We start from the raw sequence: 19,436 nt of genomic DNA on the forward strand, positions 1-19,436 counted from the left end.
ATATGGTGATGCTGTTAAAAAAAGAAAGGCTTACAACAAGTAGAAAGTTTACTGAGCTGTAAACAGATACAAAAAACTTCTGCTAGAGGCAGCGTACTCTACAGTTGTTACCTAAACATGGAAGTGCCAATTCAATTGTAAGGTCTTTGTGACTTCATTGCAGCTCCCCCTCATGTCTTGAGAAATTAGGAGTTCTTCTGTGGGACTTTCATGGTGATCTGGAAACCAATTGGAGACGAAAACAAGTTAAGGTTAGTGAAAGAAGACCATAAATTCATTCAGTTTATTCAGTAAGGAATTCTAGTAACGAGGAATAGCTAACAAGCTTTTTTTTTTTTGCATTTACATAGCTCTTATATTACATAGTTTCCACTACCGCCTTCTGTACCGCAGTGGTGTTAACCCAATTAAATGCATTAGTTAATGAATACACATCAGCAGAGTTCTGAACTAAAATTGCGTTTTCAAAATCAGATTCATTGCTCACCGTTTTGATTTCGACATACTCGTTGATGCCAGCATACCCCCTGAAATTGAAACAATTATGTGCATAAATACCTTTTCAGTGCATAAAATGGCATTTCAGCGACAAAGTTGCTTACAATTCACGGCCTTGGCCAGACATCTTGAAGCCCCCAAATGGTGTCTGTGGCGTTGTTGCGTCGTAGCAGTTGATCCTGCATGAAGAATTGTTCAGCTGCATACGTGCTATGCATTGTTACCACCCCATTCTTTGTGCTGATTCAAGTACACACCCTGTATCTATTGTTGCCAATGCCAAGTGAGAGCGAACCGAGACAGCAGCATTAGGCAGCCATACAAGAACACACCATGGAGAATACCAATTCATTGCAGTAACAATGTGCCCTCGAGACGAGCGATAAGGAATTTGCTTATGACATTGGGGAAATGGAGGTAATAGAAGGGATGCTTACCAAACCGAGCCAGCCTGCACGGCCTGGGCAAACATCATGGCCTTGTCTATGTCCTTGGTCAGCACTCCAGCGCCCAGTCCATAGGAAGTGTTGTTGCAGCGCTCGACCACTTCCTCCAGCGTTTTGAACTTGAGGATTTGCTGGACAGGGCCAAAAATCTCCTCGCGTGCGATACGCATGTCGTCCCGCACATCAGAGAACACGGTGGGCTGGATGAAGAGGCCCCGGCTGCCTGGCACAGCGTCCCCGCCACACTCCACCTTGGCCCCCTGCTCCTTGCCAGACTTGAGCAGGTCCAGAATCTTGGAGTACTGCTCCTTGTCGATCTGGCCAAGCAAGAAAGAAAACCCAGGGGCGTGCACAACACAGTGAGCGATGCTTCAAAAATAGAAAGTGCCCGTAGTTCTGCAAACAGCTGCGACAGTAAACCTTTGTGTCTTGTGTTGAGAGGGGAGAAAGGGAGGCGAGGTCACAGCAAAAAGATTTGTTGTCATACCTGTGAAACTTGTGTGCAAGAAAGCAAACATTTTCTGGCACGGAACAGTTCAAACATGTTGCTGCTCGTGACCTTGGCCAGAAATTTTTTATTGGTGTTTTTCTTGGAGCCCGTGCCCTAGAGGCTTCCCATTCATCTAACACGTCCCTCAACGAGTTGTCTACACTACATTGGCACTACAAACGGGCCGCCTCCTGGCAGCTCTGTTGATAGAGAGACTGCTTTAGACAGGTGGTGGTCCTAAGTTCAAAAGCTTTCCCATTCCCAAAAAAGTTTTCCCTTTGCAAAACCACATTCCGCCATGGCGCTTCCCCTAACCTGTTTGACCGGCATCTCTAGTACCATTTTTTGCTCAGCAGCACCCCTCCTTGTCTATGCATCACTAGAGGAGGGGAGGTACGAGATTTATGTTGAGAGTGGGAAGAGGAGAAAGCAAGCACCAGCTGTGAGACGTAGTGTGGCAATACCAGGGTGTTGAACCCGAACTGAAAACCGGAACTGAACCGGTATTTTTGGCAGAACTGAACCCAAACAGTTATTTTTGGAGCATGATGAACCGAAACCGGAAATGAACTGAAAAAATAACGGTTGCCAGTTCACGAAGAAACTGTTCAAGCATCTGTTGTTGACACTGCGCAGTCAATGCCTTTCAGACATTTTTCTTTGGCTTACCATCAACTTCACACCCCCTCCTGCATTTTTTCCTCCAGGCCAATCAAAGCGCTATCAACACTCTCTCTGTAGTCGCAACAGGGAAAAGAAATGAGAACCAATGTAGCAGTGGTATGTTGCGGCTGGTAGCACAAGCAGAATGCAAGGCCGACTAAACGAAATGTCATTCTCGGCAGCTTGCAGGCGATATGAAACGACTGCCCTTTCCTCGCCGAGACTTCATAGGAGCAATCAGGCTGCAAGAGAGATCCACTACGCAACGGCAAAGGCTCACACTCGAAATGTGCAAACGATTTTCATTTCATAATTTTTTTTAAAAAGGTCACACCTGGAAAACGTAAATACTTGACAAGTGTGACCTTCAGGAGTTAAGGAAACAAGTTAACGGCTCACAGCCATTCGGCGCGTTGAGCTACACTGGCTAACTGGCATAGGCAACATTGTCTACCGTGACTGTTTGTCGAGCATGGCCAATGTTTCACAAAACAAGTACTATCAACCGTAACAAACATTATCCAGGCACAAATCTGGTCAAAAACAAAGCGAGGGTGCACAGCGGCCCTGAGTTGTATGGCGCCATCTAGGAGGACTGACAGCAAAAGAGGCATGCTGACTTTCGCTGCAGCCAGAGTCTGCATACTTACGTTCGTTTCAGTACTTGCCCTGGATACGTCATCGCAGACGTCATGAAACACACGACTCAACGGGAGAATCAAAATGATGGCTTAAATTGTTAAATTTTTCGGTGAATAAAGCATCGCTTGCAGCCGGACAGGGGGGGAGGGGTGGGGTCAATGTGCCAAGCTGTGCATAGGCTGCACACCCGCAGAGCTGTGGCCAACAGGGAAAGGGAAATGCGTACATTGAAGTAATGCTTTACAGGTTATCAAACAGTGCAGGTGCAAATTTTTTCTTTTAATTAATGCACAGGCTGCACCTAGAACATTCACTTCCTTGCACAGGTTTATACAGTAGGTGTTCATGAAGCAAATTATCCTCAATTTTGGTGCTAGTACTTCTGCAAGTTCCACTACAACCTCAGTTTATAGCATGTTCAATTTGTGGCCTGCCCAGTTTGGCAACCCTCGGTATTTTTGTGACCATGTCAATGGCGTTGTCTGCACTTTCTGCACCTTTAATCAAAGGGACAAATATGTAGCCCTTTCAGAACCAGTTCCAGCCTCTTACCACTGTAATAGTATGTTTAACTCACAATTACAGTAGCACTGGAAACAGCCCCACATGCACCCCCATGTTCTTGAAAAAGAGGCAGGCGAGCATCTCTTGGCCTGTGTTGATCTCCCTTCGCACTTGCACCTCAAGCTGTTTGGGAGAAAAAGTGTGGCGTTTTGTGCTCTGGCACCGCTCACCTGAGGCCCCTGCACAGTCTTCTCATCGAACGGGTCGCCAACCACACGTGCCTTGGCCATCTGCTTAGCCTTGGCCACAAAGTCCTTGTAGATGCCCTCTTGCACAAAGGTGCGGGTGCCAGCACAGCAACACTGGCCCATGTTGGCAAACACAGCTCCGTGGGCTATCTCCACAGCCTCGTCCACTGCATGTGTTAATAACGCATTGGCCAGTCCGCCAATGTGAGCATGCACCAATCGGAACTACTTTTCCACCCGCATGCCTAGATCTTGATACTGCATAGTTTTCAGTTGCAGTTTGTGTCTTGGGAGGACTTTTTTTTTTGTCTCAAGGGTTTTGATAAACGAAATGTAATACATAAATACGGATATTGGAACAACAAAGCCATGTACTGCCACCAATAACCTTTATCTTAGGCTACCATTTATCTTCAGGAGTTGTTTTTATTAGGAATTGTGTTGACTGATCAAGTTTGGGAAATTGGTCATCATTCTACAATGCAGTCACTGAGCGCACTGTGGCTTTTCATACACTTGCAAGCATGTAAATCACCTGTTCGTCCACTGCATACAGCAAGCAGCAAGCTAATCCAAATGACAGTGTGCGATAGCTTTTTAATGCGAATAAAAAAGTAAAGCTGAATTTAATTTAGGTCAAGTCACAGAGAAGCCTGTGGTTTGCATGATATTTTTCATGGCATTCTAACCACATTAATATTGTTACTGATTTGATTGTAGGGTTTAACGCACCGACGCAGGGCTCCGGATTCGCTGAAATCTCGTACACACGGGTGTTTTTGCTTTTCGCCTCCATCAGAAAAGCGGCCACCGTGGCCGGGAATCGAACCCACGTCCTCGTGCTCAGCAGCACAACGCCTTAGCCACTGAGCAACCGCAGCGGGTATTAATATTACTATCCATTTTTTTTTATCATGAATATTAAATGTAAACCTACCATAGTGTGAGGTAGAGTAAATTTTAAATGGGTGATCCATCAATGTCAGTCAAACAGTTAAAAGGAAACTGGTCAGGAGAAGAGTAATGCTTTTTTTCAGTTCTGCCTCTGTTAAGCGCTAAGCTTTAAAAAAAATTTGGCCTTTTGGTTGTGCATGCCATTGTGCAAAGTTTAATTCTTAATGCCTCTGCCCTGCCCGTTAAAGGAGCCATGAAAAGAAAACACAAGTTTGGTTCATTCAAAAGATTGTCTCGTTAGAATCATACTGACACCACTTTTAACGTAAACTTCGCTCAAATAAGCTACATAATTAGGAAAAACGGGAATGGTCATGCGACCCACCAGCTCATTTCCCGCAACAGAACCTGTGATGTCACATGGGCTAAGCTCTGCGATTGGCGGAGGCTGGCAGAAGCAGACGCAAATTAGGTAGAGCTTACAAACTAGACGAACGAGCGATTTGCGCTTAAATTTAGGGCACATTCTTTACAAAGCAATAGGAATGATGGGACAAACAGTGGAAGTTACGAAAGCACATGTAAACATAGAAGTACTGATGCGTTCTGCTGTTCGTACTGCGCACAGCATGCTTTGGTTTAGCTGCACAGCACTACGGGGCTTGGGGTTGTCTCAGACGACACTGGCCGATTGACGCAAGCAACAGTGTCTTACGTGACCCCATTTGTCGAGCGAGCACTGTTTCAGGGAACGAATATTTTCTCCCAGAACAAAAACAAGCCAGGTTTAAATGCGGGCAAAAACAAACCAAACGCTTGCCACGGTATGGTGGCGCCATCTAGGTTACGGAACGTATAGAAACGCGGGAACAAACCAACACCGCTACAGGGTGGAGACAACCTTTGAACGGTCCCGTGCCGCCGCAATTGGGCCAACGGGCTCAACGCGTTATTCTTTTCGTTTCCCACGAGACCTAGCAACGCGAAACAGACAATATGATTCAAACTTCTTCAGTAAACCGCGTTGCGGCGATAATTTTAGCGCGGTTTTGACACAATGACTTGCTTCGGCGGCGAGCGAGCAACCGAACATGGCGGCGCCAGCGTTACGTGTCTCTACCCTGTACGGCGGATGCGTGAAGGTACTCTAGGCTGCAGAGCGGTCGGTTCCCGTGATGTCACTTGGGACCACGAAAACGCACGATTGAGCGGGAAAATCAAAATTTTAACCTAAATTGTTTAATTTCTCAGTGAATAAAGCACCGTTTGTATCCGGACAAGCGCTGGGGGCACTATAAAACACGAAATCTTTCGAATAAAACCAACTTGCATTTTCTCTTCATGGCTCCTTTAAGCTTGTATAACACAGTGAAGGGAATCTATTACATGGATTCCCTCATCTGGACATACTAGTTGAAACCCTCTGGTTCTGGACCTGATGGTGAGCACAGCAGACAAATATGAACACGCGCAAAAAAAGTAAAAAACTACAATGTGCTTACAGTACTATATTGATATTAATTGTGCAAGGGCATGTGTGATCAAAGAGCGGCAAAACTGACGATGCACCTATAAAAGGGTATGAAAGCACATGCAGTGTCCTTGTGCAAGTGTATGGGAGCCAAGTCTTGAAAGCAACATTTCCGTGGCATCAACACCTCTACAGAACCATATCAACCAAAGGCAGGCAAATTTATTTTGTCCAAAAGCAGCAAACAAGTCACAGCCACCAAGCAAGGGAGAACTCGTGACAAATGTTGCATACATGAGAGAGTGATAATGGATGCTTGGACTAATAGGGAAGTGGAAGCTGAAAACAAAAAGAAGTTGAGGATCCAGCAATGCCTGGGCAGAAATAGATCAGACATGCTTACAAGAAGCTTAATGTGCACGTAGAATTTTTGTTCCACCAGTTTCCCGATGTCATTAATAAACTATTCTTGTCAGTCTCCCCTCAATGTTCATGCCTGAAGAGCCCAGTTCAGTCAGGTATATTAAATGTGTTCATTATGTCAGGCACAAGAGATGAAGTAAGAATTGCTTGCTTCCGTACAAGATGATACAACACTATATACTACCTAGACCATTTTACTCGAGACCCACAAAAATGCAAACATCGTGCCAACACAGTTATGCAATGTGGTCAGGAGATGCTCGTACTTTTGTGAACGCGCCAGAAGTGGAGATTGCAAAAAGAAAGGACATAATGGTCAACAGCTGGCCCCCAGTAAGGGGAGAAAAAGTAACAGCTGGCACTGTAAAGTAAGAAAACCACAAGTGCAACGACACGCCTCTCCCGCCAGAGGCAGACTATACGCTACCGACAATTCCAGGTGCTCGTGGCAAAGAAGTTCCACACTGACAATGTGGGACTCAAGACGGCCACGAGAAGAATTAACATTCAAGCAACTCTACAAAAATGGTATTTAAGAAGGCAGTGCGCCACGGTTAGTCTGGTTATTTCCCTAGTTGGACAGCAAAAGACAGAACAGCAAGTATTTTGCCTAATTATGTAAAGATTGTTTTGTACAATTCAGGACTGACTCGCTCTCTTTGCTTCTGCTGGCGAGTGCTGGGCATCGAAGACATTTTTGAAGGAGGATTTGCTCTCCTACGGCTACTTCTCAATTTGTGAGACATCTTAACAGCACAATCCAAAAATCCTTGTGCCTTGCTTCAAGGAACCACTACAGAAGTCTGAAGTGAAAATTGTGTGCGAAAAGATGCACATGCACATGTACTGCATTCTGTTTTAGGACATCAGCCCCCAATCCCAGGTCTCAAGCAAAGGTTGCAGAGATCGCTAAGCATCTTCTTACACGAGATGAAAATGCGAAAGCGTGTGAGCGACTGAAATTTGGACAGTGAAGACCAACTGTAGTGCCACTCCTATCATACGATGTGTTTCTGTACCTCACGCTCAAACTACACTTTAGGTCTTAAAATAAAAAGAAATTATGGGGTTTAACGCACCAAAGCTACCCTTGGGCTACGAGACGTGGCGTAGTGAAGGGCTATGGATAAGTTTAGACTACCCAAGGATCTTCAACGTGCACCAATATCCCTATGCATGGGTGCTTTCGCTTTTAGGCTCTATTCCAAAAATATCACCATGGAACCCACTAGATAAGCTTATGCTAAAAATTAACTTGGAAAAACACTTACAGTCAACATCATCAAAGACAACTAGTGGGCTTTTGCCTCCCATTTCCAGGGTGACTCGTTTGGTGTTAGATTTTCCCGCTGCTTCCTGGATAAGTTTTCCCACCTGAAATGCAATGCAAAGGCGGTTTCACGCCACTCTGAAGCTCACATCGTTCATTGCTTCTAATGTACCATTTACAGTAGGAAACATTGAAATTGCACATTGAAACATTGTGCACGACTGTACCACGCAAAACTCTTAAGGAGTAACATAGAACACTGAACCCTTTCAAAAGGCTGTTGACGTTCAGAACTTGTTTTTTATAGTGCAGTAGTGCTACTACCAGAGCTTCCACTTTGCGCATTTGCTAGAGTCTTGGCATACACTAACATACAGACAGTCTCGCTTATTCTTTAGAAACCACCTACTGTAATGTCAGGTTTTTACTACTTAATAAATTAATTAGAGAGATGGTTCATGAACAGTAAAATGCATAGACATTTCTGTGAGAAGGGAATGTGTGCATTGCAGGGAAAGAGGTCTGCACCGATTCCCCCCACCGCATTTATCTGCACATGTAACAGATGTTATCTTGGCCATTGCCCAGCTTCGTTAGATTTCCATCACCACTGGACAACGATGTGAAGGTAGAATGGGGGCTTTGTGCAGCACAAAACTACCACACATGGTGTGCAGAGTTCTTTTCCTGGGGTGTAAGGATCAGCCAGACAGCTCGCAATCAAGCTGCCCAGTACATTTTCACGAATACTAATATAATGCTCATCAAACCGGTTCAATAAAACAATGAGCAATGGCCGTATCCACAACGGTGCAATTGTTCCAGTAAAGAATATACAGGAAATTGCTGGCTCATAAATGAGGCGCAAAAAAAAAAAAAAAAAAAAGCTGTTGGTTGTACATGTCTTCTGAAAATTAGCATATTAGAGCACATGCTGTCTTTAGTTGGCTCAGGCAGAAAAAGTGCTCGCAAGATTTAATGGGCATGCCTCACAATTGGGCACTATGTGTGCTCATGTTCAGCAGGTTGGGAAAGAAGGACCTGCTTAAAAATATGTACTGAATGTGTCCGTGCACACACCAAATGCTTCCACCACTGCACCAAAGTTGCTTATTGCTACAATGAAAAGGCTGCTAATTGTGCATTTAAGATTAGGCACGTGCTGCGAAACAACTTCAATGTCTGCTCTTGCAGACGCTTGATGTAAGGAAGCATGCAGGAAGGACTCAAACGGGGCGAATTTCTGGTCAGCTAAGAGACACTTACTGCCACTGTGCAGAAGGGGGGGGGGGGGGCTCATGGGGTACCCAAGTAAGGACTAGCGGACACGAAATGCATACCCTGATGTGTGCAAGGTGCGTACCTCAGTGGAGCCGGTGAAGGCCACCTTGTCAACGTGCGGGTGGCTGGCAATGGCCGCTCCTGCTGTGGGGCCATAGCCCGGAATCACGTTGACAACCCCTGGTGGGAAGCCAGCCTCCTTGATCAGGCTCGCACAGTACAGGGCCGTCAGGGGAGTCTGCTCGGCGGGCTTTAGTACCACCACGTTCCCTGTGCACAGGGCAGGCCCTAGCTTCCAGCAGACCATGAGCACGGGGTAGTTCCACTGCAGTGCAGAAAACAAGGCTTCTGCGTAATGGAGCACACTTTCCCACAGAAGACAAGGTCAAGTTCTCAGCTGACGGGACAAATGCTTCCTCTCGGCATATGCCAAACACTTTGAGCACAAGGTGACAACCATCAGGCTCCGTGCACTAAGTCAACATGCATCGAGAATTCACTGCCCGAAAGGGTCCAACTCGAGAGAGACAGCGACTATGCTCGGCCCAGTATGCACTCAAAGGCAAGTACAATCCTGTTGACAAAAAACAAAACAAAAAAAATTTGAACATAGCGTTTTATGTCCAATTTTGCGCAGTTTGCGCAAACTTACCGGTATGATTTGGCCACACACCCCAACTGGTTCGTGTCGCGTGAAGCTGATATGGTTACCATCTGAAATAGAAATTTACCAATGCACTTTTATTATGCACAGTTTGGGGAGAGGTATAGGAAGTACGAAAGTGTCCTTACCTACAGAGCCATCACGCAAGTTCATTTTCTAAGGGTAATTCCCTGGGTTCCCTACATGATCCCCAGTACTGCCTATTGAACAGATACAAGGACTTCTCTCCTGAGGTTTCAAACTGCTATGCCCCTAATAAACATTGCAAGAACACTGATTACTTCAATTTCTACGCACACCATAACCTCTACCAGCACCTAGCTAGCTAACATCTGTGATCACACCTCGTGCCAACACTGACCTACTTGCGCACTTGCGTGTTGCTCACTATGAAGGATGGTGCAAGCAGCTGGCGTGGCTGCCATGTGCAAGCGTTCAATTCAAACACTATTCAGTTGTTTTGCTTGTATGGTCAGGTGTGCATCACGATACACGATTACATGGAAAGGAAAATTTACCACACGGCTACAACACTTACCGATGGGGATAGTCTTCCCATGGATTTTGTCACTCCACCCAGCATAGTAACGGATGCAGTCAATGGAGCAGTCCATGTCAAACAAAGCCTCTGCATACGGCTTTCCATTATTCAGGACTTCAAGGCTCTGCGAGTGCCACGGAGTGAACATGTCAAAGTTTCCTTCAAAGTCACTCTAGCTTCACAAAATCTCAACATATTGACAGAAGTCCTCCCACATGCCGTGACTGCTGCTAAGAGGCTCTACAATGTTGCATTGAGGCTAGAAGTAGATTTGTGTGAATGTAAAATTATATACTGTGAATTGAATACAAATGGTAAAAATTGACATATATGAATACAATATTTTCAAATATGAAAAACAACTGACAAAATGAAATTAAATATCTTTGAATAACAATATCCTTGCTTTAGTGTATGTAATGTTTATAAACATAGCTGTGCAAAAAAAAGGTTAATTTGGGTGGTCAGGACTTCAGTACAGTCGAACCACGTTAATTCGAACTTGAAGGGGCCCGAAAATTTGTTTGAATTAAAAGAAGTTCGCATTAACGACGGCTATTTGAATACACAACTTTTCCCGCACTGCAGCGTCAGTTCGAATAAACCAGATGTTCGAATTAAGCGAGTTCAAATTAACGAGGTTTGACTGTACATAAATATGCAAGCGTGTATAGTGCTCAAAATATTACCAAGAAATGGCTACGACAAGGTGTCTGAGCAGTGCAACAAAATCTTGGCAGATATTGTCACGGAAAAATGCGAATTCTCCCAGCATGTATTGAATTCAAGAACTATCTCCAGCCAGTTACAGTTCCTCTAGCCGCTGAAAGCAGGTGCTTGTGGGGCAATGTTAGTAGCTGATGTGACTGGGTATCTCTCTCCAAGTACTACAGTTGAACCTCGATTTAACAAAGTCACCGGGACCCGCAAATTATTTCGTTAAATCGGGAACTTCGTAAAATCAAGAGAACGACAAAGTTCGTTCGAGAAAATGGCAAATTTATTGCCTCGAGAAAAAGCTTGTGATTTTCGCCTGCGTGCCCTTCGTCAGCAGCGTGAGCACACACTTCTCGTAGCTGGCCAGTGAAGTCAAAGCGTCCTCGATGCCCTCGTGTGCCCCAGCAAACCGCCTCAGAAGGTCGACAGCGTTCATCACCTAGCTCGATGTGCTCTCGGGATCTTAGACAGTATCCGGATCATACGCATGTTCAGACTCCTCTTTTGCGCCGGAAACAAGTTGCACGATCTCCTCGTCATCGAGAACTTTTCTTGTGTCAATGTGTGCATCTGCGTCGGCGTTCACGAAGTCGTCAAAGTTCTGATCTGCGGCCACCTTGTCCCGCGGACGAAGCTCTTCCCAACAACTGGGCGATGCCTCTTCCTGCTCGTGTTGCGGGCTTGTGGACACAAGCGAACAGCACACTGTGTGCTCGCACTGCGTTGGCAGCACACTGCCAAACATTCTAGATGCCATAAATTTGGGAAGAAACTCTTTCTATGCATCTTTTTTCCCGGAATGCTTCGTTAAATCGGGTTTGGCGGCAAAGTTTGTTTCGTTATTTTGAGTTCGTAAAAGCATTAAGCGTATGGGCAACGACGGGGAGAATCCAAATTTGTTCGTTAAATCGGGAAATTCGTAAAATAGAGTTTCAACTGTATAGCCAACAGGTAGCAATTCAGTGTTTACCCACTAGTTCACAATATCGACAAAAATACTTCTGTCGGCTTTTAAATTTCACATGCAAGCACTACACTTCAGCTAACATACTCTATTTTTGCAATTTTGTGTAAGGTTCACATGTGTTGGGCTTTCTTGCACGCAGCTGTGGTGTTGCGCTTGGGAAATTTAACCGAAGTGCACATGCCGTATGGAAAATTTGCAAAAATGTGCGTGCCGTGGGCAAAGCCAACTTTTGTTGCTCTAATATTCATAGTTTGACAATATTCGGAAAACATCAAACGCTTCAAACAGAGGTGCGCTACTGAACCTTGAATAGCAGATGCTATTTGCGAAGTATCCGGCTTTCGAATACTGTTTGCGCACCACTAGACAGAATAGCTCACAACACAATACAAGAATGTTAGGGAGGAGCAAGGAGTAACTAATTCCAAAAATAAACAAAATAAACAAGTGACGTGGATTGGTATGAAGAAAATTTCTACAAAAGCCATTTTCTACAAACGCGTGAAAAGAAGACATGATCAAGGCACACTTTTCAGATAACACCATGGGCAGTGCGCGAGTTAGCCTGAGCAAGTTGTTAAACAATGGAGCTATACAACAGACATCAAGATGAAGCAACTGCAGGCTGTGGGTAAGAAACCATTTGTATGGCATATCGTCGTATAATGTGAAAGTGTTTATGCATATCTAAATGGGTGGGGTGTACACCTAGAAGTCCCAGAGGAAGGTTAGCAACGGTAAGGACATTTGTGCAAAAGGAACAGAAGAGATAAGGACGGGAGTGGGGCCATCACAAATAAATAAAAATTTAGAATTAAGAATACGAATACAAATCATAAGCTTTGAGCAGGAATGAGCACGTGACAATTTTCACTGACCCTGCCACTGAGCAATCAACTCATGCAACCAACTTTTATCCTACAAAGTTCAAATGCTTCTGCCAGCAGTACATGCCCCCAAAAGCTTCTAGACTGCATGAACACGATGTCAATAGCAATGGTCAAGTGTGAATTACTACAACGCATGGTGGCAGACAGCACAGGTGTGAAAGTTTCTCATTAAAGTTCCCTCTTCCACTTTGTGGGAATCGTGGAGAACTGCGGCCCGCGATACTGAGCCGGCGCACGCTTTGGGAGAAATGCAATGCGCTGACACCTGTATAGCGCTCCACTGGTTCGTCGGCGGCCCCCGAGAGAAGGCACCACCTGCAGGGCATAGGCGCGCAGGCGACACGAACGTGTGCGCGCGGAAGACGGAGAGAGTCTCGCCGGAGGCCCAGTCAGGGCAGGATCGGTGGAACAGCGCGGCAAGTGACAGTGGACATTTATCTCAGGTGGGAACTATTGTTTGTTGCGGGCTGCGAGTGCCTGCCTCCCATTCGCGATCACGACCCGGGTGGCGTGATTCATGAACACCGCCGAGCCTTGTGCTCGCATGCTTTGGGAGTTCCCAAATAAAAGGCTGTGCTTCGGCACTACTGTCTACTGTGTTCTCATATTGGCGGATCTCGTTGGGCTGCTGTAGGCTCGAGAGCCCGCGTGGTTGACACGCCGGGAGCTAGCGTGGTGGCCTACGCCGGAGTACTGGCTAGGTCACCCCCAAGAACCCCCACGATATCCCACAACTTTCAGTACTTTTTAGTATTTGAATACATGAAAACTCGATATCCAGATTTACAAGTGCTTGAAATGATTCAAAAACGGGGTGCATATAAAATAAATTTAACTTGAGAACAGAGTTCAGAAAGCAGTAAATAAGCATGGTAATGTGCTGCCAAGTTTTGACACAGAAAAGCCTAGTGTTATGCTTATTACAAGATTTGGATAATTCAAATCAGCTTCAACCTACAGCCAGGTACTCCTTGTCTCGCTCGAGCAAATCAGCAAACTTGTTCAGCAGGAGGCCCCTTTTCGAGGCATCCAGTGTGCGCCATGGCGAGCCCAGTTTGAAGGCTTCCTTGGCTGCATTCACTGCTTTGTCGACATCGAGCTAAACAAAATAGAAAATGTAGAATCATTTAATAACATTCACTACAAGATCTTTCAAAGCCCTAATTAGCACAGCAGCACCACAAAAGCATCCATCGGTATCAAGGCTTGGTTGCTCGTATACATAATATTCTATCACTTTTCTAGCAATGAAAGTTGCAATTACATTAAAAATTACATGAGGTTTAATTAATTGCAGGCAAGGATGACTTTTGGGACCACAATGAGGTCAAAAGCTTGACGTGTTCTCTCAAACTTTCATGGCAGATATGTTGAGAACGCTTTTAAAATAACAGAGTCACTTGCATAAATTGCACACAATACTAAAATGACCAGCTTTGCCTACGTACCTTATCACCTTCTTGAACATCTGCGATTACTGCACCGTTAGCTGGATTGAGTGCTGGGAATGTCTTGTTGCTGGCACTGTTGACAAACTCATTGTTTATGAAGATCTGGCAAGAGCAGACATGTATAGAAAACATGATTAGCAAAGACTGTGAGAGTGCATCACAAAGCATGCTCTTTACATACACAAAAAATGACAGCATGAAAATTAGAACAGGGCTGTAAGTTACTACATGTACGCATGTGAAATGTGTGGACATGTCTTGCTTAAGGCCACGTCAACACACATGTATCCAATACATTTTTCATACAGACACTTTAAGTGCAGAGTAGCAGTCGGGGCTTGTTGCAAAGCACGAGCAGAACAAAGAAGACTGGTTGGACATGCCATTTCCACCAGGCAAAAAAAAAAAAAAAAAAAAGCTTAATATTGAGCTGTGGTGTTCTTTTATTTTAAAGCTAGATGTGTGCTTAATGGTGTTAATGGAAGCATAGTGGACACCTATGGGCATATGCAGAAATTTTCCAAAGGGGAAGCAAATGGACGTACTACGCATCTTTATCACACTTGGAAGGAACACTGGAGCACATGGCATCCAGTGCTATCAGACTGGCAGCAGGGAACCAACACACATGCACCCCACATGTGCTGCAACAGCACATGCTTTCCACGCACACGACATCACAGATGCATTCTTCCATTGTCTGCTATGCGCTTTGCATTGCATCGAAGCAAGCATCAGGAACACAATGGGGCAGAACTATCTACTCAGAATGACTGTTGAAGAATGCAGATTTTGACATGTGGGAGATGGCCTGGCACATGTTTATTTATTAATTCAAAGTCCCCTAGCAGGCCCCAATATGGATAATAAAATTTAAAAATATGCAGAAATAAACGAGGCATTGTGGAAACCAGTGCCACATTTAATGATACACTAGGAGTACCAGCAAAAACTGCCTAAAGGGCAAGAAATAGCAACAAAAATGACAGTAACAAGCCACAACCAACAGAAACAGTAACAAAACCAGGCACCTTATACAATGCTAAACGAGTTATCCATAAATGGGTAGAACGCACTACCCTTAAACGTCGTCGCTATCACAGAACCCTCTCTTTTCCGATCTTTATTACTAACTTACTTAGAAGTCGAAAATAATTTGTAACCACCATTGACATTTAATGTGTAATGTATGCGTAGAGAATGTTTATTGCTATTTGTTGAAATATGTTTCCTGATATGGCATACCGCTTACTGTGTTTATTACTGTGTTATTAGTAATGTTGCTTGTGCTATTAGCCACTTGGATTACCAGTATTACTCCCTGACGTGTTTTACTGTTGCTGTAGTAACCTCCTGTATGTATCTCCCCTCTTATGTAATGCCTTCTGGGCTCTTAAGGTATTTAAATAAATAAATAAAATAAAAAGACAAATAATCGGTTGAAGAAAGTGTCATGATCAGTTAAGCATGCAATGATGTTGGGAAGGTCATTCCAGAGTTCTATAGAATAAGGCAACATTGATGAATTGAGGGACTTAATTTAGCCAAAGGTGCGTGCAATGCTTGTTGATTGCGGCATTGTTGTGACACGTGCAACGAGACTAAGCGGGAACGGTGGTGTCCTAGGTGCATAAATGTATTTTTGAAGCAAGGACAGGAAGGTGACCATGCAACATGTTTCTAGACTGCGCCATACTATGAGAAGACTATATTTGTGCAAAACGAATCATGACGCCCCATCTTGCAAAGCTTCGACCAATTTAGTAAGGCATGCTTGGAAAGGAGGCCATACGGGAGAGGCAAAGTCCAACTTTGGGCGAGAAAATGTCCGATAAGCCTGCTTGCAAAGGCATTCTGGGGCATTTTGTAGGTTTCAGCACAAGTATCCGAGTCTTTTTGATGTGTTTGCAAGACGTGCACGTCACATAAGTCACCCACGAGAGATTAGATACGAGATGAACGCCGAGGTATTTATAAGGCTATCTGGACCATTTCATAGGTTTCGACGCAAGTACCCGAGCCTTTTTGATGTGTTTGCAAGATATGTAGGTTACATGTGTTGCCCTTGGGAGATCAGATGCGAGATGAACGCTCGGGTGTTTATACAGAGATGACCACGACAAGTGGAAGTTACTTGCAAAGTAATCGAATGTAATATTTGTTTTCTTACAGCTGAAGAATATAGACTTACATTTATACAAGTTTAAAGGCATCCTCCATGTGCAACACCAGTTACAAGATTTAAGTCTTTTTATAGAGTAAGATCACCATTAGTGCTAGAAACTGTTGGGCATTACAGGACTTCGCCTCTTCCATGAGCACTTGATTGGCTAGGAAGCCCTCTAAATATGCGCCCACTTGCATCATTGACAGTACACGAGGAGCACACCACTATGGCTAGGGGTTCCCAAAGGAAAGCGTAGCACTGCAGTCTAACTTTCCCAGAAAGGCTATTTTCAGCTACGTAATAATGATCAAAGCACTCGTGAGGAGACCCCTTAAAACAGTCAATCGCATCATGTAAGCCCACAGAAATGAATGAATTCAGGACACTTTGAGAACACCCTCAATGGGCGACAACCAACAAAGAAGACCACGACATTGTTGCCGCTGCTGCGGTAACTATTGCTCTCCGCATGGGTGATACAAGGAGCACTTCGCCTTGACACATCAGACGTGCAAGGTTGTCAACAGCTGGAAACTGCGAGTCTACACAGTGCCATGGCCCTATTGCTCTCCGCATGGGAGATACAAGGAGCACTTCGCCTTGACACATCAGACGTGCAAGGTTGTCAACAGCTGGAAACTGCGAGTCTACACAGTGCCATGGCCCTATTGCTCTCCGCATGGGAGATACAAGGAGCACTTCGCCTTGACACATCAGACGTGCAAGGTTGTCAACAGCTGGAAACTGCGAGTCTACACAGTGCCATGGCCAGCTGAAAGCTGTTCCTTGCTGCTTCAAACAAGCAGGGAAGACTACACGAAGACTGCGGTTCCACATGCCCCATGGACAGTGGAAAACTGCAGAAATGAGGCTTTTTCTTAGACGAATCAACATTTCCTACCAGGCAGGACTAACGGATATGTGTGCAGTGACCCCACATCGTTTGGCAAGACTTTTTGCAGCAACACATTTGTTTCACACCCGGCTAATTTTCTTGAAACATTATTGCATCTTTTTTATGGCATTGCTGCAAGGTTTACTGCATTGCAGTTGTCTCTGAGGGTTCATTTATTCCTGTTATGTTATATTTGCTTACAGTTATCTTTTCCTTTGCTCTGTTCAATTGTACAGTCGGCAAAAGGCTTGTCTATAACGCTCGAACAGAGTGCTCCGGACTGCGCGGGGGACACGTACCTAGTGATAACGCCTGGTTTGAGATAGATAGTGAGCGTGCGCGGCCCATATCAGCGCGACGGCTGTGTCCCTCCTCGTTGTGCCCGTCGCCTTGGCTTCCACACCTTCTACCTTAATCGCATGCCTGCGCCGCCAGGCCGGGAAACAAAAGCGGAGATTACCCGCCTTAGCGCGCGCTGTGCGAGTTTTTCGTCAGCATTAGCTTTGGCGCACAGCTGTTCATTGCGTTATCCTTCTGCCGATAGCTACACAAGTACCGCGTGCACCACTATCCGGTTTCTAGGCTCGGCTTTGCACGTCACTGCTGACGGGCTAACGCCACAATACTTAATGCACTGTGCAAGCAATCACGGACCGATATATAGTCCCTCTAAAACACCGGCAGCGATGCGTTTTCGGCGATTGTTGTTCGTTGTCTTGCATACAGAAAAAAGAAAACTGTCTAAATTGCGTAGGGCGCCGCAAAAATTACGCGCTGCAGGTAGTTAAACGCAGCCAAATTACAGGACAATCAGTTCAACTAACGTGGACCGGTAAAAGAGCAATTTTGCCAACACCAGCTTCATTGTTAACCAAATCCATGCATGCAACCAGATGTGAGAAGCGCACCTTAAAAAGCGATCGACTGACACGCAGTACGCATAGAGATAATGCAGTTCGTGTCGCAAGGACCCCACAGAACAGGACCCTACAGCTTTTGCTTTTCGCGCTATTTGTGTAAGGTGCGACTGCAGCGCTGCGCGTTCTCGACGCCGCCCACGCCCACCTGTTACTTTCGATTAGCCTGTAAAGTTTTGAGTCCGCATCTGACTCTTTAAACTTTAGTGACCGGCCGGTCCACTTTATTCTGTATCACATGTTTAAATACATCCGGAAACGCCAGCCTTCGTGAGCATTCCCTGTTGCCGATAATTAAAATGGAAATTGGGCGCGAGAATTAAGAGGGCAAGTTTTGACGTGCTAGCTTTCATTACATGCATCGCGCTTCGCACGTTATTCTGTCTAAACCATTCACTTTCCCTCGCACCCAAGTTGCCGGTCAAAGCAAAAAAGCACGCTGCGGAACCGGGATGGACGCTGCTTTGCTCACCTGCGTGTACTTGACGGGCGGGTTCCTGTTCGGCGGCATATCTCTCGGTTGAACGGTCAAGCTAAGCCACCTTAGTCAAGCCGCGACCTCCGCTTTACTTCTGGCGCTCGATAGATAGCTAGCAAGCCACGCGCTTTGCACCGCCGCCTTGAGTGCCAACACTGCAGTGGGAAACAACCTCCGATAGCGCCGACTGCAGCGAGTCCGGAGCTCGTCGCGTCTGCTCAGTCAGCAGCTCAGTCTGCAAAAATCCATGCGGGGAGGAGGAGCGACAGAGTGGGGAGAGGAGCGCGCCAAGCACGGGCCTGACATCTCGCGGAGGAGCAAACTGCGGGCAGGAAATGTTCAAAGGCACGCATGTAACACACGCGTCCTTCAGCCAAAGGAAATCATTAAGTGGCTGCGCGCCTCCCCGCCTATTCCCCGCCTCTGAGCTACCATTGCGGTAACTCGCACAAAAGTGGCCATGCGAGCTGAACAAAAATAAATAAGGCGTCATGTGCAGGCGACACACTATTAATAGCTATTAATCAATCCCTCAGCATTTGGGCCATGTGGCAGTTGGACAAGATCGAGGGAACCGGCTAAGGCAGAATTTGTTTCATCGTTTTCCCCCGGCATTTTACTCCCTCCCCGTGTAATTTCACAAATACTTTAAGCGTGGTGCGCCTTGCCTTATTTTCGTCTGTTCTGCTCACCATTTTGCGGCTACTCGTCAGAAGCCCATTTATTCGTCGAAGCACTGAAGCACAGGCGGAAAGTCTTCATTTTCCCGGGGGGGGGGGGAGGGGGGGGGCGACCTCTCTCTCATTCTGATTCGCTACATGCATAGCGAGGGTCTCTGTTCTGGCAGTCTTGGTGTCACAGTTAGATAAAGAAGGTTCGACGCCGTTCGACCACTCTCGACACAACGTAGACGCTCGAG

At 45.6% G+C, this 19,436-nt stretch overlaps 1 protein-coding gene across 1 annotated transcript; it reads right to left on the minus strand.

The window, feature by feature from the left end:
- Positions 1 to 30: 30 nt before the first annotated feature.
- Positions 31 to 18,762, minus strand: LOC144154992 (aldehyde dehydrogenase, mitochondrial-like). Its single transcript, XM_077686160.1, has 12 exons — positions 18,512 to 18,762; positions 14,058 to 14,162; positions 13,568 to 13,708; positions 10,033 to 10,159; positions 9,483 to 9,544; positions 8,913 to 9,155; positions 7,551 to 7,653; positions 3,474 to 3,658; positions 936 to 1,261; positions 603 to 677; positions 488 to 527; positions 31 to 218 (listed from the first exon to the last, which is right to left on the minus strand). The coding sequence occupies exons 1-12, from the start codon at positions 18,548 to 18,550 to the stop codon at positions 186 to 188; spliced, it is 1,479 nt and encodes a 492-aa protein (XP_077542286.1). The 5' UTR covers positions 18,551 to 18,762; the 3' UTR covers positions 31 to 185.
- Between the last annotated feature and the right edge of the window lie 674 nt (positions 18,763 to 19,436).

Source organism: Haemaphysalis longicornis, unplaced genomic scaffold (genome assembly GCF_048455015.1).
Source record: "Haemaphysalis longicornis isolate Haplotype H1 unplaced genomic scaffold, Haemaphysalis longicornis Haplotype H1 scaffold_1, whole genome shotgun sequence".
In the NCBI taxonomy this organism is placed as follows: domain Eukaryota; kingdom Metazoa; phylum Arthropoda; class Arachnida; order Ixodida; family Ixodidae; genus Haemaphysalis; species Haemaphysalis longicornis.